Source organism: Pleurodeles waltl, chromosome 9 (assembly GCF_031143425.1).
Source record: "Pleurodeles waltl isolate 20211129_DDA chromosome 9, aPleWal1.hap1.20221129, whole genome shotgun sequence".
Lineage (NCBI taxonomy): Eukaryota > Metazoa > Chordata > Amphibia > Caudata > Salamandridae > Pleurodeles > Pleurodeles waltl.
Genome location: NC_090448.1, coordinates 113,282,670 through 113,304,657, shown reverse-complemented (window position 1 = coordinate 113,304,657; position 21,988 = coordinate 113,282,670). Strand labels below are relative to the sequence as shown.

Below are 21,988 nucleotides of genomic sequence, written 5' to 3'. Positions count from 1 at the left end.
GCTGGTAGGGGTCCACCGGTACTCATTTTTGGGGACGGCGCTTATTGTTCTGCATCAGGCTGACCGAGAGCAAAAAGAGGGAGAAAAACACAAAGCAGAAATATGGAGGAAGAGAAAGATGGAAAAACTGTCACGAAAGGAGAACAGAACCTGCACGAGTAAGCTAAAGGGGAAGGGAGTGTCTGGTGTAGAATTAAATTGGCATGAGTTGGGTTCAAGACTACTTAGCCTTGGTATTCAGCACACCCTCATTTAATTGCACTGGCCGCGGCGTCTGAACAGAGCTTTGGGCACCGGATCTCATTCTTTTACAAATTAAACACTGGGTGTGTCTTGTACAAAATGTTATTTATACAATTTGCAAACTGTGGAAGTGCAGTTGCACTGGTATTCTGTATAAATGTCCGTAAAAATATTTGCCCTTATCCATGCCCAGATTACTAAAAACGACTGGTACAAAAAGCCATTTATGCAAATTTATACAATGAACAACCAGTGAAGGTGCCTTTGCACTGGTCGTCTGTACAAATATCAATACAAATATTGACCCTTACCAATGTCCAGTTCCCTGGCACCAGTGCGCTGTATGCACACTGGCCCCAGATCAGAGATCAAAACTTCTACTTTCCCTTCTCCTAGAAGACATTGAAAATGTAGGAGATAATATATGTGCCCTCATGGCTACTAAATTTTCCACTTGTAGTATACAATTGTGTTGCTTAGATGAATGGATGTTTTGCAGTCTTCCGACTTGTCATCCGCACTTTTGCCTGAACCCTACACAAGTTATATGGTTATTCTCTTTGGATTGCATGTGTTGTGTTTTCACATTTAAGATACCACTTCTTTGTTTTGTGTTTCCATTCTAAATCCTGGTGATGAAAAACTTTAAGATTAGTATCAGTCGCTTTAACCCTAAAAATATGATTCATGTTAAAGTACCTTATTGTTTACAATAGCCAACGATTTAGATTCTGCTGTAAACACTACAGATGGAGATTGAAGTGTGTGCTCAATCTTTGATACTCCGACTAGAAGTTACAATTCCTTGATGTGCTTGGATTCTCCACCAAACGATCCAGATTTGGATACACACTGGAGTACCAGGACCTCATTTTCCGCTTAATTTCGGATGTTCAAGAGGGATTTGCTCTTGAAATGGTTTTATTATGCACTGGTACAAAATGTCATTTATGCAATGAGTAACATGAGAAAATGCGATTACACTGGTTGTCTTTACAAATGTCAGTACAAATACAGGCCCTTACCAATGTACAGCCCCCTGGCACCATCACGCTGTATATTCATTGGCCTCAAATCAGAGGTTTGGGCCCAGAAAAATCTCTATTTTTCTTTCATCCAGAAGACACTGAAATGTAGAAGAGATTGTGCCCTCGTTGCTAATAAATTGCTAACTTAAAAAATACAGTTCTGTGCTTAGGTGAAAGAATGCCCTGTAATCTTTCGACCCGCCTCCACATGGTTGCCTTATCCGTACACAAGATATCACATTTTTGATAAAACAGTGAAGAAACGAAGACTGTCGTTTTCACATGATTTGGGTTTCATGTGTCAAGCGCTAAAGGGAGAGTGTCTGCCACAGTGTTGGGCCATGTATCACCGTCTAAGTGGTAAATATCTGCTTACACGGGATCTTTCTAATCATGTGCTGCTTTTACGTAGGAATAAAGCAGCAGTGGTTGATATCTCCAAAAGTTAGACCTTTACTCAAAAACATACAGAAAGCACCATAACAACACGATACATAACAAGGCACATAGCAACTAAACAGTCAGCACAGAAGACAACACAATTGCTGGACAGCACAACAAAATAACATTGCTTTAGTGCAGCACACAAATAGAGCAGAACAAAAAATATCAGAACACATCACTGCCAACATATGGCACAAACATGCATGGTGTTCTGTCCACAGGTTTCCTCCTTCCGCATGCTCTTTTCACAATACACTATAAAAGGTGTTTGCTCCAAGCAGTGCCTTTAATTACAGCCAAGGACATGAGTCCGAGTCCGAGTCAAAAATCTTTTGTGACCCGGCCCTGGAGACTTGTAGAGTCTAAACTCTAGTTGATTAGCGGCTTTTCCTTTTTACGGATAAATTGTCTTTTTACATCAAAGCCGGTTTAAACCGTGGCTTGCTTTATCAAGAGTGCCACCTAGTGGAAGAAACTTATCGTGTCTGTTTTCTACGTTATTGTTCTCGCTCCATGGAAGGTTTCATAAAGCATAAAAGAGCACGTTGTCTTGCTTCGTATTCGTTGTGTAGCAAGTTTGCTTCATCCGCTTACTGGCGCGGAGGTGATGCCCCGTTATCAGGTTCCCTCTTCAGTGTTTGTATTCAAGTGATCTTAACCCTGTGTCTGCCACAGTCTTCGTTCTGTTTCTGCCTTTCTGACCTTCCTGTCTGCCTTCTTTTTAATTATCTATCTCTCTGCCCCATTCTTTACTATTCAGCCCTGTGTTGTCATTCACTTATTACTTCTATTTTGACTTATACGTCTCCCTTTTCCTCCCTGTTCTCTGTTTCAATCTTTAAACTCTTTCTTTATGCATCATTCTTTAACCTGCCTTTATCGCTGCTAGTTTCTCTCTGCCTCATTCCACAGTTTCTTTCTTCCCGGTTCCCTCATTCATTAAACTCTTGTTTGTCTCTGGTTTACTCATTGTTCTCTCTTACTCTGTCGTTCTTATGCCCATCTCATTGTCTGCTCTCTACCGTAACTTGACCTCATTCCTTACTAACTTCTCACTCAGTCTTTACTCTGTCGGGGCCTACCTCTTCTTTCTGTCGCTGCCTCATATTACAATGTCTTAAAATATGTAATAAAATACGGGTTTGGTGTATTTTTTAATTATACTGCCTCTTCCTAGCCCCACCTCAGTGGAAGAAGGAGCCAGAGAGCAATATCTACAGCGTGGGGTCCAAAGCCATACTGTTATGTGAAGCTACGGGGTGGCCAGAACCTGAGGTCAGGTGGAAAGTGAACGGAATCCCTATCGATGGTAAGTGCAAGTAATCTGATCTGTATTGGATTTTATTGAAGACCGTGGCATGCATGATGCCATGTGCGCATAATCTAGTTACATCATGACACTGGGTGCGCACAATAAAAATATATCATGACATCAGTTGCACATACTGCAACGATGTCATAACAGTTGCAAATAGTGTTATGCGGTTCCTATTCTGGTAATAAAACTGCATGTTTAGGGCGGCAGCACTAGAGAGTGTGGGGGAACTGAGTTAACTCCATACCACTTGGCAGCTGTCGGCCTAACTCCTGACTTGCTTGTAATGCCTCACTTAACCTTATCAAGGTAAGAGGTAACCTAAGGTCAGCAAATGAGGGAAGACAGCAGTCCCAGCTTGCACAGAGTGGGATGGGGCAGTAATACTGCTGACCCCACCCTGCTCTGTGACGAGGTGTCACTGATTGACATTTGGCCCTGGGGCTTTAGGGCTTAAAACTGAAGCGCCTAGGTCCGAAGCAATGGGTGACGTTCCCCTTTGTCTTGAGGGGGAAGGCCTTGATGCACCTTTGCTAGGCTGAAGAGGTCACCCCCACAGGGCTGTGACTTCTTTAGCCTAGCAAAGTTCAGCTCATGCAGCCGGGAGCCTGGGCAAATATCGCATGTCTAGATCCTGGCTGTCTGACCTGAAATTGAAGAGTGTCTGTCAAGCTGACCCTTGCTCAGCCTGACAGACACTCTTATAGAGGGACAAAAGGTGGGGTGCCGTGGCCCCTCAGCCCCAAAGGACAGGCTTTGGCTGATCATAATAGATATGAATTCCCACTAACAAAACACAGTGTAGCAAATTGGTTGCTGCACTATGTTGCTTGAAAAACTATTAAAGAAGGCAATCTGTTTCCATTGACATTTGCAAATCAACGCCTTGATTAAGCGTATAGTCACCCATGTATATCAATGTCATGATCTATGATATACATATGGATGCACAACTGTACCATGCATGTATGTAACTTCATAGCACACTGTCTCTGATACATCTAGTACATCAGTGCTACTGCAAAATAATTGGGGAAGTGCATTTTAGAGCTGGTGTTTGTTTTAAATGTTTCATAAGATTTCACCAGACCCCACTACCTCACTAAATGTTGTATTTGTACCACGGGTCACCAGGAACACTTTCACTGGTAGCAAATATCCATATTATGTAATGGACAAAAACAAGTGACCATAAACGGGGGTTTCAGAGACAATAATCCTACTAAACCGAAGTCAGATTTGCATAACTATAAGATAAATACTTTTTAACTCGAACAAGAATATTCCTCACTACTGCAGTGGAAGGATTTGGAGAAAAAAGATGCAGACATTATGTCATTTTAAACATTCAGCATTAATACCACCATGTGAGCCACTGTTCCCATGATTAGTTCTCTTTCTTCTACCTAATTTTACTTTTTTTAATATATATACATCCAAGAAACTGCCTGTAACTTTACTGAATACTTTTCAGAGCAAGCAACAGTGGCATAGCGCACAATGATTAACTCACTCTGCAGAATGTGGCAAGGGGGGCCTCAAACTCCTATCTATCACATATATTCTTAGGACTTAGGCTGATTGGGAGCCTTTGAAGGGTGGCGCTCCCCTGTAAGGCAGGGGTTGTAGGGACCTGTGTTACACACTTGGCACAATCACCAGTCAGTTTCTCTCAGGGCACTACACAATTGATAGATTGCTGCATGAACTGATCCACCATATTTTATTTGCTGGTCTCTGAACTTTCCACCTTTGAGTAAGCTGTTCTCTCTTACAGAGGTGGACCTACCGCCTAATCACCGGGTGCTACCAGGAGAGGTCAGCATTACCAACCTGCAGGTAAAGGACAGCGCTGTGTACCAGTGTGAAGCCTTCAACAAGCATGGGACCATCCTCGCCAGTGCCAACATCAACGTCTTGAGTAAGCACACCCTGCCAGTGCCACGCAGTTTTATTTACTGAGTGTGGTGTGGGTATACACTCTGGAATCATTGTACCATTACTATTTTTTATAAAATGTAGACTGCACGCGTGTAAACTGCACAGTCTACAAATAATGAGCCAACACCCCTAAAACTGATAACCCGACTCCTAAATTGTCTGTCACATGGAATATTCTTATATTAGGGTCCTAAAAGTATAATATTGTTGTCTTGCTTTGATGCTTGTCATTCAGCTGCATAAGTCCGCTGTCAGTAACAATGAGTTTTTTATAGAATGTGAAGGTGTATATGGAATCATGATACATAAATTATCAGACACCTATACAAAGAAAAATGTACTGCTGGACCTACAGCGACAATAATGCACACATAGAAATAGATGACGTGGCTACACTACTCCCCTAATTCCCTCCTAATATCAATTTCAGCCATGAACCTCTGTGATCCTTCTACAAAATGCAAATTTAAAAAATGTTTAGCAAGGAAAGAAGAGGTTTTTTTAATCTCTTTTGGATGTGTACAGACATTTCATCAATGCGTGAAAGAGGATGACTGCACTGGTTCTCAAATTTCAAGTCAGTTTTCATAAAATCATATATAAAGGCTCTACTTTAAGTCTATATCCACTCTCTAATAACTGTTTAGGGATACTAGTTTCTTTCATGCTAGTACGGAACACTTTCTCTTTCTGAATTACCTATTTATTTTCACTCACTTGCTTACTTTTCTGTTTGATACATAGATTGCTTAGTATGCCAGTTATCTATGGTTCCATTTCAGTGTGCAATATTATTAAAAGTGTGTACTTGGCACAATCCTATCAATATTGCTTTGTTACATATAGTTGCACATGTTAACGGGGGTGTTAGAAACTGGGTCTGTAGTTGGCACAGGCATGCACCATGTCCAAGTAGGGACCACAGCTGTAGTCAGGCCAAGTCAAGGACATGTCATAAATAAGCCTGTGCTCACCCTCTGGTAGCTTGGCGCTGAGCAGGCAGGCCTAACATAGGAGGCAATGTGTAAATTATTAGTGCCTTCTCTCACACAATCATCATGCGAGGTACACTACAGAAAAATACTTCACAGAGGTATGTAGAAAAATAAAGCTTGTTTATTTGGCTTCTTTTAAATTCAATACAATACAGAAATACTTAACTTTTGTAGGCTAGAGGTAGTAAGATCAACGTGCAAGAAAAGTGTAATAGGGCCAAAAGATGGTGCCGTGGACTGTTGATTGCCAGACACATAATGAGGCACTTTGTCTTGAAAGTGGTGTAGGGTATGAGCTGTTGCGTCATGAAGGAGGGTGCTATCATGATTGAGGGCAGAGCGCCTGTCGCAGGTAGTCGACCGTGGGGATGCAAATTAGAGTTGGGGAGGAGGGGGGTAGGATGGTAAAGATGGGAGGGGGATGGAGGATGCAGATGTAAGCAACGGGTGTGTAAAATAATTGCTAGGAGTGCTAATTTGCAATAGTTGTCATGATGCTTACATAAGTTATTTTTGTACGTAAATCCCCACCATGCAGCTTTCAATGTAGCCTACAGTGGAGGTGAAATTTTGATGTTTGATAATAAGAAATTGTTTACAATAAAGCCATCACATAAGAGAAGACCTATCAAAGTTACAATTTCCAACAATTTCTGAGTGTGTCATTAACAAGTGTCCTTTTAATTGTAGACATTGCTCCACTGCTGCTCACATCAGACAGTAGAGAATATGTTGCTGTGTCCAGAACTAGCACTTTCCTGAGCTGTGATGTGTTTTCCTACCCAACTGCTGTCATATCGTGGTAAGTGCTTGCAATGAGCCTTGATATTGATTACGTTTCGGTTATTCTGTGCTGACCAGAAGTCCCCCATCATTGTTAGTGAGTACAGCCCATGTGGCCAATAAGGAGGGCCAGATTCTCAAAGGATGCACATTGCATTTGAAAACAAAATGAGTAAAGATGGTACTTTGCAACGGTTAAATTCCAGTCCCGGTCCATGGAATTGGGAAATTGGGATTAATGGGGCGTATGTACGCAAGGTTCATTTGGAAAAGTATAAATCCTACCAGAGTGGTCCCATTTCCACATTCACAAATTAAGGGTTAGGAGCAGGTGTGTGAACATGTCATCATGCAATTGCCTGTAAAGAAAGGTCAGCACACACAGACTTGTATTTTTGTGGGTGATTGATTACCTGTAACATGTTATTTCCCATCCTGGAAACAAATTGACATTTTCCTCCCTGGAGGGAATGCAGAAGAAGCACCTACAAGTTTGAGAGGAGTGTAAAGTGAGCAACTTTCTCAACATGTGATAGTATTTTTAACAGGAGAAACAAAAGGTTTGTACATAAACGTTTGTGTCAGATTTATGAATGTGGAACCTGGTATCTTGTAGAAAATCTGCCTTTATAAATTACATGCAGTGAGTTCAGTACTACAGTGCTGAACTCTACAATGTTTGTAGGTTTGAGTACTATTGTGCGTTTCATGAAATAAGTTTGCTCCAAACGTATGAGTATTCCTGAGTGTAGGAGGCTGGCCTGGTTTGTAGTGGGTACCTTGGGTACTTACACCTTACACCAAGTCCAGTTATCCCTTATTAGTGAAATGTAGTAGTGTTCTAGCAGCTTAGGCGGATAGAGGTAGTTATAGCAGAGCAGCTTAGGCTGAACTAGGAGACATGCAAAGCTCCTGCAATACCACTATAGTTACACAGTACTCATACACAAGTAAAGACAATACTCAGTGTTACCAAAAATAAAGGTAGTTTATTTGAGTGACACAAGGCCAAAAATATCTTAGAGGCAATACTCCTTCTGGAGGTAAGTATTTTACACAATATATACTCTAGACACCAAAATAAGGTAAGTAATTAGACATAGGATAGTGCAAACAATAGGAAATGCCATATAATGCAATGTGAGAAAATAGGTCTAGGGGCAACACAAACCATATACTAAGAAAGTGGAATGCGGGCCACGAATCCCCCCCCCCAGACAACTGTAGTGTGTAGAGAATTGCTGGGAGAGTAAGAATACAGTAAAGGTAAGTAAATTACCCCACCTCATAGCCCAGAAAAGTAGGAGTAAAATACTGCAAGTTTCTTTAGGACACACTACAAGTTGTGATTAGAGTTATTACTAGAACCAAGCAAGACTGCAAACAACAAATGGTGGATTCCTAGACCTGAAGACCTGCAAAGGAAGGAGACGAAGTCCAGAAGTCAGAAGAAGTTCCAGGAAGGACAGGAGCCCCTGCCAAACCAGAAGAGGGTGCAAAAGAAGAGTCCCTGGTTGGACGAAGACTGCAGAAATGCACCCAAGGAAGATGTCAGTGGGTTTTTGCATGATGCAATGGATGTCCCACGCAGAGATGTTTGATGCAGGCAAGTTTTGGCATTGGATTCATCCAACGAGCCATGGTTCCGGAAAAGTTGTGCTTTGCGTCAAAATGGTGCTGTCTGGACCCAGGAGGGACCTGGGGGCCCCAACTCTATGTGAAGAGGAATAGGGGGCTCTCACCACTTTAGAGAGCCCCCAGAGCACCAGACAGCACCTACGGGAAACCCAGAACATGGGGACAAAGGAGGTGCAAAATGCAGTTGTGCAGCACTGCAAAGGAAGGTCCCACGCTGCCGGAGGTCAACTAAGCAAGTTGAGCGTCGCAGGACAGAGTACTGGGGACCTGGGCCAGGCTGTGGCCAAAGGAATTTTGCAAATAGTGCACAGAGGCCTCAGGAGGTGAAGAGGATGTGGTGCACAGGGGTACTGTCATACTTGGGGAAGGCAAGGTCTTACCTCCTCCAAATTGGGACAGCAGGACCTCAGGATAGTCTGTGTCAAAGGGGTCCAGCACTTGTGTTCCAAGGAGCATGCTCGGCTCCAGGAGAGGAGTCCAAGAGAACCAGTTGTCGACTTAGAAGGTGCCTGCGTGAGCAGGGAAGTGACTCTGTCACTCCACAGGAGATTTATTTGGTCCTTCTGGTGCAGGGTGAAGACAGGGAGTCCCCAGAGCATGCACACTGTGGAAACTGTTGCAGTTGCTGGCTGGAGCTGAAGTTGCAGAGGAAAAGTGACCCATCTGGATACTTTGTTGCTGTTACAGTGGTTCCTGGAGCAGACTGCAGTTGAGCCGAGGTCAGAAGATGAAGTAGTAGTTGCAGAGGATTCCGGATGGAAACTTGCAAGCAGAATCTGAAGAGGAACCCACAGGAGAGACCCTAAATATCCCTGAGAGGGGGATTGGCTACATTATCAGGTATGGACCTATCAGGAGGGGTCTCTGACGTCGCCGTCTGGCACTGGCGACTCAGAGGCCTCCCGAGTGTCCCCACACCTTGGAAAACAAGATGGACGAAGTCTGGGACACACTGGAGGAACTCTGGGCACCACCCCTGGGGTGGTGATGGACAGGGGAGTGGTCACTCCCTTTTCCTTTGTCCAGTTTTGCTCCAGAGCAGGGACTGGTGGCCCCTGACACAGTGTAGACTGGCCTATGCAAGGAGGGCACCATCTGTGCCCTTCAAAGCATTTCCAGAGGCTTGGGGAGGCTACCCCTCCCCAGCCTGTAACACCTATTCCCAAATGGAGAGGGTGTAACACCCTGCTCCCAAAGGAAATGTTTTGTTCTGCCTTCCCGGGACTGAGCTACTCAGACCCCAGGAGGGCAGAACCCTGTCTGTGAGGTGGCAGCAGCTGTAGCTGCATTGCAATCCTCAGAGAGATGCTTTGGCAGTACTGGAGGTCCATGGTGAAGCCCCCAGGGTGCATGTAATTGGCTCCCCAATACAGATTTGGAATGGGGGGCAATTCCATGATCTTAGACACCTTGCATGGTCATATTCAGAGTTACAGTTATGAAGCTACATATAGGTTTTGACTTATATGTAGTGCACACGTGTAATGGCATCCCTGCACTCACAAAGTCCCGGTAATTGGCCCTGAACTATGTGGGTGCACCTTTGCTAGTGCAGGGGTGCCCTCACACTTAGTAACTTTGCACCTAGCCTTCAGTAAATGAAGGTTAGACATATAGGTGACTTATAAGTTACTTAAGTGCAGTGAAAATGGCTGTGAAATAGTGTGTGCACTATTTCACGCAGGCTGCAATGTCAGTCCTGTGGAAGGGTTTATCTGAGCTCCTTATGGGTGGCAAAAGAAATGCTGGAACCCCATTGCTGTGGGTACCAAGGTACCATATACTAGGGACTTTTAAGGGGGCTCCAGTGTGCCAATTTAAATTGGTAAATGAAGTCACTAGCTTATAGTGACACATTTAAAAGCAGAGAGAGCATAAGCACTGAGGTTCTGATTAGCAGAACCTCAGTGACACAGTCAAGCACTACTGACAACGCACACATTAGGCCATAAATTATAAGCACTGGGGTCCTGACCAGCAGGATCCCAGTGAGACAGGCAAAAACATACTGACATACAGGTAAAAATGGGGGTAACATGCCAAGAAAGATGGTACTTTCCTACAGTAAGGGAGCAGATGTCTGACTTTTTTCCTGAAAGCCTAAATGAATCAAGCTATAAGTGGCTACTCAAATGAGGGCCCTGCCAATGCACAGGGGACATAGAGAATCACTGCTGAGTCATCACAGTGATCATTTTTGAAAGCTAGCTAAAGTGGATAGATAAATGACATAGAATTTACAGTTGTCTCTCTTTCTTTTTGGAGGACACAGTGCCAAATCTTGAATAATGAAAGGACATTAACGCTGAATTGTTTTAAATCCTCCAAATACATAAGTATGATCTGTCACTTGAAAGAAGAGTGATGGAAAGAAAAGTATTGAACATGCTTTACACCAGTGGTTCCCAACCTGTGGGCCGAGAACCCCTGGGGATCCGCGAAGCCTCCTCAGGGGGTCCGCGGCTGCTTAAAACATTTAATAATATTAGGTCCCAGCTATCAGTAATGACTCCACTGGGGTCCCCGTGTTCTAATAATGATTTAGTGGGACGGGCTCCAGTATTGATAAAATGGGGGTCCACAGAAGTCAAAAGGTTGGGAACCACTGCTTTACACTATTTTGCCTGAGGGCAGATGGAGGTCGCTGGCGAGGACCCTTGGAGGTGTAGTCCTACATGATTTTTTACAAGTCAGAATGAGCAGCTGTTTACTTAGTTACACTATTTACAATTGTTATTCACTTTAACACACATTTTAGTCAATACTTAAAAATACTCAGTGGACTAAAATATCCCAACAGTAAAAATTATTTATATGTACTACTTAATTCTTTCCATTGGAAAAAAGACTACAGTTAAAAGTGATGATGCTTGTAGGTACCTCTCTCTTCTTTAAACTAGGACTCTCTCCTTAACGATAAATGCCTCATCTGTACAATGAAACTTAGTCTTAATTATTCTTTAATGTCACGCATCTGGGTTGGAATCCAAATGTCCCTCACAACACCCCCACCAGGTTTCTCTCAATGTCATTGTCAGTTTGTTGGTTTCTTAATTTTCACTTCCAATAGTGTTTGAGATTCCCTGAAAAACATGACAGTGTTTCAGGTATGTGTTCCTATTGAATCTCTTTCATGTCCTACACGTTTATTTATCTCTCCTGCTGCTTGTTTCTCATTCCATGAATTTAGCATTTCTCTTTTGCTGCATTAAATTTGTCACACATTCTCTGGATCATTCTCTATTTGTCACATGTGTCACAAGTACAGATATTTAATTAAAATGAAATGTGACAAAACATTCCAGAGATATAGAAATTAAATGGAATAATACATTTTATCTGAGGATTGACTTCAGTGGGTGGATCCTTTACTCCCACTAAATGTTCTAACTTTTGTCAACCAAGCTAACAACTTGGGGCCTGATTTCGAGTTTGATGGAGGGGTTACTCCATCACAAACATAACAGATATCCCATACTCCATATTATGAGTTCCATAGGCTATAAAGAAATTGTAATACAGTGGAAAGGATATCCGTCATTTTTGTGACAGACTAACTCCCTCCGCCAAACTCTAAATCAGGCCCTTAGTTGGAATAGTTAGATGATGTTTCAATAAATAAAGAGCTTAATTATCAGTAACCTCCTAGTTAAAGCATGTATGAGCTTGCTTTTTCTTTGCACCCCATGGGAATGCTATAACATTTTAAGTGACTTCCTTTGTTGGTATTCATGCCCTTCAGGACACTTGCTTTCTGCTATAGAAAAGTGAGTTACAGGAGCAATGGAATGTCTCCACATCCATGATTGTCAATGGAGCTTTACCTAAATAACAGTCTTCATTTTTTATAGATCAAAGACTACAAACTCTAAAAAAGTAAGAGTTTGCATAAAGATGCTACTTTTGTCCAGTCACACAGTTTTAGTTTCCAGAAAAAATATGTGGCATTTAGCTTGTTGAGTTTTGTTTTAATAATTCAGTCAGTTAATTATTTATTCAGTCGATTAGTAAAACAGCCACTATAAACTAAACAATCAATTCATATAGTTAATAAAAGGGGAATCATGAAATAATTGGTTTCGTTCTTCTAATTAGATATATATACTAGCTTCATTGCAAACTAAGTTATTCACAAAGTACAAAATGATCAACTAATTTCTAATAGTTGAAGCAGACACCTCAACAGTTGCGCATCTCATTTTAATTTAGTGACTTTATTTTTGCTCTTCACAAGGGTACGAAACTAACTAACTGCGTTTATACATGTGTGATTATTGAGCATTAAAAGATTTAAAAAGGCATGCATACAGTTTATAAATCCAACAGTGCTTAAGACTGTCTTCATATTTTTTAGTTCAAATTGATTTCAATTTGCGATAATATTTACATATTGACAAGGTCAAGTGCAGTCTCAGGACTAGAACATAACAGGATAATTAGGATTCAGTTAATACAGTAAGACAAAAGGCAATTCTGGTTGCTGTCTGTAGTACCAAGTCAATGCTAATATTCTTCTGTATATGTCTTATATGGTTATTTCAAGTCAACAGTATCTGTTTCCAATACAAACACATTGATTCTATTGTGAAATGGAAATGGATTGAGATGGTAACAAGTTCCCCAGACCCTTGTTCATCGGACACCTGTAAAAATTACCTCAGCTTGCTCCACTCATCAACATTTAAAGCAAATATTGTTGATTCAGTAAAATAGACAGCAGTACCAAGTCCAAAGAAATTACTTGCTAGATATCCCCAGTTCCAAGTAATGCTATTTATTTCTTCAGTCATTTCTCCAATACTATATACAAAAAAGGAGAGTACCATAGTGCTTTTAGACTATTAGCATGGATGTTGCTTGCAGCAGAAGGTACATTTTGTCATATTAAACTTTCTAGCTATGATGCCGAAGGCATTAATTGTTATATTGTAGCTATAAATATTTTTTATCATACCCATGAAATTTATACTGCAGACAGCTACATGTAGAAACAAATTGAATAGTTTGAAAGTGCTCCTCGCTCATAGCAAAGTCACCACTCCCTCTCATTGCATCATTCTTTCACTTCCCATTTACTGTGCCAAGGTCTTGGAAATGTTTTATTAATGTTACCCCAGATTCCCATTGCACAATAAGTTGCAGAGTCTCATAAAACATCCTACATCAATTGAAAACATTGTGGATTTATTAGGACTTTAATTACTTGCTCTTTCCAGTTGGCTACATTACATCTCATGGCTGAATACAATAGGTTGGTACCAAGCCTTGGATACATAATGTAAGTTTCAATGGATTGAAACGATTTGTAATGCAGAGATTGATGTTTGAAATATATCTTTTGTTTTGCTTCGAGCTGTGTTTTTTGCTTTTGCTAGTTTTATGTGCTCTTTCTTATCTGTCATGGTTCTTGCACTTATAAATACTTGATATACCCTGGGGTAAGAGTTTTCCATTGGCTGATTTCTAGAATGAACATCATCTTTGCAGCCCTATTTAAAATCTACCTGGTCATCATTATTGCTCAGTATCCATGTCTTAGAAGACCTCTTTAAACAAATACAAACATTATTCTGGAACTGGCAAAAGACTAACATCAGTGTGAGACCTGACAGCCTCAGAGCAGTCTTCCCCCAGAGTGTTGCCTGCCTGCCTCTATTTTCTGACCTTGTTATTGCTGGCTTTTGGACTCTGTACACTTTACCACTGCTAACTTATGCTAAAAATGCTTGTGCTCTCTCCCCTAAAGCCCATACCCAAATGGCATATTCAATTTACATAAATGTCCCTAGTAAAGTACACTACATGTGCCAAGGGCCTGTATATTAAATGCTGCTAGTGGGTCTGCAGCACTGAATGTGCCACTCAATTAAGTAGCCCATTAACCATGTATCAGGCCTGCCATTGCAGAGCATGGCTGTGCAGTTGACACTGCCAATTCGATTTGACAAGATAAACCTCTTTCCAGGCCTAAACCTTCCTTTTTTATACATATACATCAACCCTAACGTAGGCTCTGTATGACCCACAGGGCGGGTGCAGTGTATGTAAACAGCAGGACATGTACGTTTAAGTTTTAGATGCCCTGGTAATGAAAAATTTGCAAATTTGTTTTTCACTACAGCAAGACCTATCTCTCCCACAGGATAATATTGGTATTACCTTATTACATCTTATACGTGCAATTCACAATCTGGAAGAGATCCGTTTGTCATGTTTGGTGTCCATGGACTCACAATATAAAATCACAACTTATGGCCTAGTCAAATTTTAAATTACAGTTCTGAAAATACCACTTTTAGAAAGTTGGCATTTTCTTAATGTTGCCATTTGGTTCCTACTGTCTCCAATACACGTCTGTGGTGGGATGACAGCTGGGCTTGGGCATTCCCTCTAGGCAGCCACACACTAAGGGAGCTTAGGTGTGACTGAAAGGCCATCCACAGCCTGATTGGCCATCCTGGGCAGGATGAGAAGTAAGGGCTGAAACACCTGAATGGGGTGTTTCCTGCCACACACAAAGGGCTGCATACCCCCTGTAGTTAGTCTGGAGCCAGGGCAGGAAGGGAGGGTCCCTGTGCACTTAAGAGATCTTTTTTGAAGTCTCTCCACTTCAAGTGCACACCTGGGTATAAGTACTGGACCTCTAGCACCACCAACTCAGTACACGTTGGACCTGTGGATACTCTACCAGGAAGAAGGACTGCTGTGGTGCTACAAGGACTGCCACTCTGCTGAGCTGCTACTCTGCTGGACTTCTGCTTTGCTGAGGTGCCCTGCTTTTTGCTGCCCTCTAACCTGAGAGTGAGAAGGACAGGACCAGCATCTCAACATCCCAGAATCAAAGTGACTCCAAGGGCTTCTTGGCTTGTTCCCTGCAATCTGAAGTCTCATGGACACAAAACACTTTCAACTCTTCTGCTACAGCTCTTTGACCTTTCTTCAGCCAGCTCCTGACCCCCAAGATGCGCCTCGTAGTCCTGGGCCCATGGAAGTGTTTTTTGGTTCCTGGATTCAAGCTTTTGGGCTCTTTGAGACTGCGAACGGGCCCACTCATACTGGAACCAAGCCATGCTCACAAAGAATCAACATGAGCTGCAGCATTATCAGCTCTCTGCACAGCAAGCATCACCACTCATGACCATGAGGCTCAAGTCTGCCGTGACACCTGTACAACATATTGTGTGCAATGGACTATGCCAGGTGTGCTCTCCTTGCTCCCAGCGAACTTCTTCCCCACCAGTGGGACTCATGGCTCACCTTTTGAGAAGGTAAAACTTCAGCAGGACTTACCTGGGATTATATCGGACCCACACTCCATCACAGCTGCCCTGAAGTTTTGCATTTACCCCGGTCTAGCATGACCAGATATCCCCAGTTGGTGCTTATGCTTCTAAGCACTATATTGCATTTTAATCTTTAAAAATTCATATCTCAACTTCTACTTATTGGATGTTTGACATAACATTACAGTTCTATTTTTATAACCAGGTGTGGAGTTATTTTCCAAGGTGTTTTCACTGTTTTACTGTTTGAAGTGTTGCATAAATACTTTACTCATTGCCTCTTAAGTTAAGCCTGACTGCTCTGTGCCAAGCTATCAGAGGGTGAGCATATGTTAATTTATGGTATGTATCTGGTTTATCCTGATTAGATTTGTGATTCCGGCTTTGACAAGGGGCATACCTCTTCCAACCAGAAACCCAATTTCCAACAATAACTAAATGAACAGGCCTGGAATAACTGAAGAGATCTGTCACACATTACTGCACAATTTTACAGGACTTTATTGTAGTCTTTTCACTGCAGGTGCCGAATTTCTCACATAGGCACTCAGATATAGGATGATAATAAAAATACCCATACTTAAAGATCTTCTCACTTCTCTCTCACTCCACCTAAGCCAGTTCAGGACCACACCTATACAAATATCAGATTGGTCAACCCAATCCAGTAACCAACTAAGGAGACTATATTGTGTGAAATAACATAAAGGGATCTGCAGAGCTGTTCAAAGCTAGCAGCACACTGAAAACCATACAACTGTGCATCTGTCTCTTACTCTTCATTATCCAACACACTGCTACACACTGTGTCCCATAACATTATTACTGCTTCTCGTGGTCATCACACACATCATGGAAACCGTTCCCACAGAGAATCAAAACAAAAACAACACCTTTCCAACCACACATCCTACATGGTGTAGCATGCTATTCATGTAGGCAAGCTCTTCACCACCCTACATATGGATGGTTAGTGCTATATAAATGCTGCAATGCAATGCAAAACCTCAAGGCCTTTTAGCCCCATTACAGATCTGTTCTCACATCTGCACTGGACTCTTTTCCAGATACCTGACAATTGACAGATGTGTTCATCATGAAATTATGTAAAAAGCCATTATGCTTTCACAGTCAATGGTCTATCCTGTGAATCTTGAATCTTTATTATGACAGAGAGTGTCAGGGCAATTAATAAACTTGATATAAACCCATCAAAATGTACATTATTTCTAATTTACTTTGTATTGACTAATACAATGATCCTACCTTAGCATTGCATTTCATAACAAAAATGTCCATCCCTTAATCCTACACACCAGTCCCAAACCTAGTCCTTACCCTCAACCTCTCCTATCGCATAAACATCTTGCTTGCCATTAATACTAAACATTCACCCTACCCATAGCCCTGTGCCTTTCACAACTCATAATCCATTTTCTAGCCCTAATGCCTACAGCATTCAAAAAATTATATCATTTTCAAAAACATTGGCTTACCAAACCTGATTTTGCAGGATATTGTTTTGTTGGTCATTGTGCTCCTCTGTACAATAAAACTGACTCACTCACACTGGAGTTAGTCAAACAATCAAGTGGACTGCCTGCTGTCCTTTGCTGTATGCTGTGGTGGTCAGAAGCATAATAAGAATGAAGATAGATTAGAATAATGGATGAAGAGGGCTCACCAGAAGTCTCTATTTGTATATATAAATATATGTATTACTTACTACTTTTTTTTCCGAAAAGTTTTTTGATAATGTAAGACTCAGGAACTTTGAGAAAGAGAGGAAAAATGAGGATGGCCATGGCAGGCAGACAACAGGGTATGTCAGCTTCATTTCTTGGTCACTGCACAGATCAGTCATTGTTGTTGCCACCCCCGCTTCTCCTGTTTACCTCTACTGCGCTTCCTGAAACCTAAATGAGAGAAGTCGGGGAGAAGTGGAAAATGGGGAATAAATTAGGGTGCAGGGATCCGGGACATAAAAAATGTAGCTATGGTGAGCTTGTTTAGGACAGCTCACGTGTTTAAATAGAAGCTACGGGATGGGACTTTATTGTAGGGAAGTTAATGGGTTGTGTTTGCAGTAGTGGTCTTTCCTGCTGTGAAACACCTAAACCACAATCAAAAGTAAGGTGGAGGTTTATGAGCTACTTACAGACCTAGTTAGTAGTGACATCACAGTTGAGGTATTTACTAGGCTTAGTATATCTTGCAAGTTTAAACACAGAAATGGGGCTTGCAGCACCAAGTTCTGTGTCTTTGGGTCATTAATGGCATTTTTCAGATGTTTTTATGGCAGGATACCGATAGCCCCAACACAAGTCCTGAAGTATAACTTCTACTTCTACTTTTCATCCATCTTTCACCTCACTTAGTCAAGCGTATGTTTAATTTACATAGCAATGGCATTGGACAAAAAAGCTATTCTGGTGGAGTAAAACAACACAAAACTAAGAGGTTTATTTATGGTTAAATAGGCTGTACTCTGTTCCCCCTGGCAGAACACAGACTGCAGTATTTAGAGATGCCTGCCAGAGCCACAGGCACAGCAGCTCCATTGACGGCACTGAAACTTTGCTTTTCAGGCACTATGTTCAATACCCTTCCACAGCCAAGTATGATTTTCAAAAACAAACTCCGAAAGCAGGAGCGGTATTGAAAAACACAAAATAAACGGCCTTGACATAGTAAGAGTTTTCTCCTAGTACGTGAGGGTAATTCATTTATTTTCCTCTTTAAGAGTGCACGGCTTCCCCAGACAGCCTAGATCATGAAAAGATCATGCCAGAACATCCAAACTAAATAAAGTAGATTGTCTGTACTTTGACTGATAGCTCAGTGCCAGCGGGGTAATCAGTCAAAGGCTGCACAGGCTAGGCTTTCATTAACCTAGAAGGTCCCCAATTCTAAATACTGAGAAGGATCCTTAAGTTTGAGGGACAAGTATTCTGCTACTTTTGTGGCATAGTACCAAGTCCACTAAACTCTAATAAGTCAGGTATCAAGTAAAAGCTTTACATGAATTGCTGAGTTACAGGATAGTATCTAAAAGAGCGGAGGAAGCAAGTAGACAAAGCAGTTACCCCTTTTTGATTTCTGAGTGAGGAAACATCAGAGATCTCTTTATGGCCATAAGTAGTGCTAGAATGATGAATTTCTATGTATGATGCACTCAGTAAGTTAGTTTAGCGATAGAGCGATTGATACTATGGTGCTAATTTAAATGCTTCACTAAAAGAGAGGTAAATCAGATGGAAAATACTCCCTTACCAGAATGCAGCAGACAGAGGAACATTACTGCAGTGTCCCAACAGTGCTAGTTATGCAGTCATAACTGTGAAAAAGTATTTACGAATTATATTCCTGAACATTGCTATGTCATTTTTTAATATTGTGCTCTTGGGTTATGGCCTCTCTTGAATGTTTTAAATTATCTCACATTTAGTATGCAATATATTGATTATAGAAGGAATTGCTTCTGTTACCCAGTTGTGAACTCCACCCTTTCTACTCTTTGATGTTTATCTGATAATTAACTTTGCATGTGTCACCTGTGCTGGCATTAAAGCACCTCATTTATTCTCCTCGGTGCCTAATGTCTATCACCATTTCAAATTCAGGACAAGAGAAGAAAGTACAACGCCTCTGCATGGACACCGTTTCCTAACCCATGATAATGGAACTCTGGAGATCCTGGATACAAGAAAGGAGGATTCTGGAGCCTACACCTGTTTGGTCACTAATGCCCTTGGAAAAAGTGCTATCACTGCTATTCTAGAAGTCCGAGGTAACCTACTGCTCTCTGTTAAGCTGCATACATTGTCCCATCCCTGCATGCTTTACAGTCTCTACAATACATTCTACAGTTAGAAGTTTCCTGTTTATAATGTGTTTTTAGAGTTTGTCACACTTGGTACTCCATCACAAACCTGCTCAGTTAAGGATCAGTCAGATCATCAGCAGGGGTACCACCACTGGAAAACTTACTCTGATGGAGTATGGGCCATCAGAGCTAAAGCAGCTGACTGCAGAAGGTCTGATATCCTTTTTTCTGTCTGTCTTTTTACATATCTGTCATGAACAGAAAAATATAATGACCCTTACACCCAGGGAGCAAACATACGGAGTGTTGATTCCTTTAGTTTTTTTTTTTGTTACTCTGGAAAACAAAAAATGTTTGGTGCTCAGCAACCTAGAAAATGGTGGCAGTGCACCAAACTTTTAGTGCTTTCTCAGGATTTGCTGTGAATGGACGAAGATCACTGCTGGGCCAGCAGTGATCTTTCAGTGTAGTGGTCTTTTGTCCATCAAGATGGAGGGCATAATATCCTCTTTCACCATGACAAACAGAGTAAAAACCACCATATGGTAAATCAAGCCCTAAGTTTTTGTTGGTGTCTGATCAGATATGTCCTTAGCTAAGTCGTCTTATGTTAGTGGTCTCTTTCTCCCTTACTTCTCATCAGCAATGTTACCTGCGATTTAATGGAAAACAAGTAGATTTCCTTTGCTCAATGCTGAACTGGCAAGTTGTCCTATAAACTCCCTGTGTGATTCTCACTCTCTGTCATGTTGCCCTTTGACGACACTTTGCTAATTAGGACACATCCTTTTAAACCTGCTTCATCTTCATATAATTAAACCAGGGATAGTAACTCAAACTACCTACTTTTTATGACCTCAACAACCACCATTCTTATCCTAGATTTTATCTCGCTTTGACAACCAGACCAATTAGACACCTACTATTCTTTAAATGTATTTCTTCCTATTCAAATGCATGACGTAACTGTAGATATATATGTGTGAAGAGTATTGCTGTTTCCAATTGTAGTACTGTGGTTTCTGAACCTTGTAAAACCTCAAGCTTACATATGGTCAGCACAATGTAAAATGCCTTTGATTATCCAATTAGCTCTGTCACAAATAAATCAGTCCAACTGTATTGCTTTCTTAGGTGCCACTAAAGCTACACTCACGCCAGAGCATCCCCATATACTGAGATCACACACTGTGACCCTCCGATGCCGCACTGAGGTGGACTCACATCTAAAGAAGAGTTTGAAATTGTCCTGGAAAAAGGATGGGGAAGATCTTGAGACAGAAGAAACAATACCAAGCAGGTACCAAAGAAATAATCAGTGCTTTACTTCTTCTTTTATTTCATCATCCAAAATCTAACTGCTTAACATCCAAGCCCAATACGCTTTTGGTGTCTCCCATTACACTCTTGGTCATCCACCTCTTTCACTCAAGAAATGTGGTTTCTCCTGGGAATGCATTTCCTTCTCACCCTCTCCTCCAATCCTCTTTCACTGTCCAAAGCCCTCCAGACACAATGTGCTCAGCTGTGTTCTTCACTGTTACCTCTCTCTCTTTCTTGGTTTTCCCCATTCCTCACTCCTATTTTTTCATACCTGTTGCATGACACTTCATCCTTTTTCATTTACTTTTACTTGCTAAGCCTTTCTTCTCTCTCTCTCTTTCATTACGAGTAAAGTATGAATGTCTGCACATTATAATTCCAGTAAAGAAGAGATCATTTCTACTAGGTTAACGGTTTTGTGGATTTGGTTAGTTTAGATTAATTACTCTTGTGGTCAAAAGGGTTCCTTTGCACGTTAATATTGATAGACTTTTCAAGGCAGACCAATGCCTATGAAAAAACATTTGACAAAGAGTCATCTTACTAACCTTAATATGGTAAAAAATGGAATAGATTTATGGAGAAAGGAAATAATGAAGGCACCGTCTCCTGTGTGTTGCTCTCTATACAAAGAAATCACCAAAAATTAAGGTTTATTGAACCTGGAATATTTTGGACACAGAACTGGTGAGTTGTACCAGCAATCACAACTAAACTAACCACAAATCTATAAATTATGTGTAAAGGGATGAATTATAATTGTAAATAATTTGATGAATTGACCTTAATTATGGGGTGGCTTTAAAATTTCTGGATTCTGCACACTATCTATGCTGACAGTTACTGAACCATGCAGAGATGAAGTAGAAGATACTGAAAAGTGCCCAGATACAGGAAGTTGCAAACATTCAAACAACTTCCTGCTTGAGACAGTAAGCTGAAGAAAATATTTTAAAGTGGCATTTGTAGGGGGCCCTAGCAAGCCAGAAAGCAAGATGGCCGCTCTCCTGTGAGGCTCCTGCCATCTGGGGCTAATACCCCTCACTACCAACCCTTCAGGCGCCGAATATGGTGTAAAAAGTAGTGTTAACTTATACCTGCTCACCATGGGAATCAGGCTGTGCTAGTGGACAGAAAAAACCCTCTGAGAGACAACGATTTGTGCCCCT

General features: G+C 41.4%; 1 protein-coding gene across 6 annotated transcripts in view; it reads left to right on the top strand.

The window, feature by feature from the left end:
- CHL1 (cell adhesion molecule L1 like) overlaps window positions 1–21,988 on the top strand; it is a 434,380-nt gene that overhangs the window by 295,716 nt on the left and 116,676 nt on the right. For all 6 annotated transcript variants that reach the window (XM_069206369.1, XM_069206371.1, XM_069206370.1 and 3 more), the window contains 5 exons: window positions 2,893–3,024; window positions 4,808–4,951; window positions 6,657–6,768; window positions 19,294–19,460; window positions 20,631–20,796. In XM_069206369.1, the coding sequence (XP_069062470.1) occupies window positions 2,893–3,024; window positions 4,808–4,951; window positions 6,657–6,768; window positions 19,294–19,460; window positions 20,631–20,796 (721 nt within the window). The remainder of the gene's footprint in view (window positions 1–2,892; window positions 3,025–4,807; window positions 4,952–6,656; window positions 6,769–19,293; window positions 19,461–20,630; window positions 20,797–21,988) is intronic.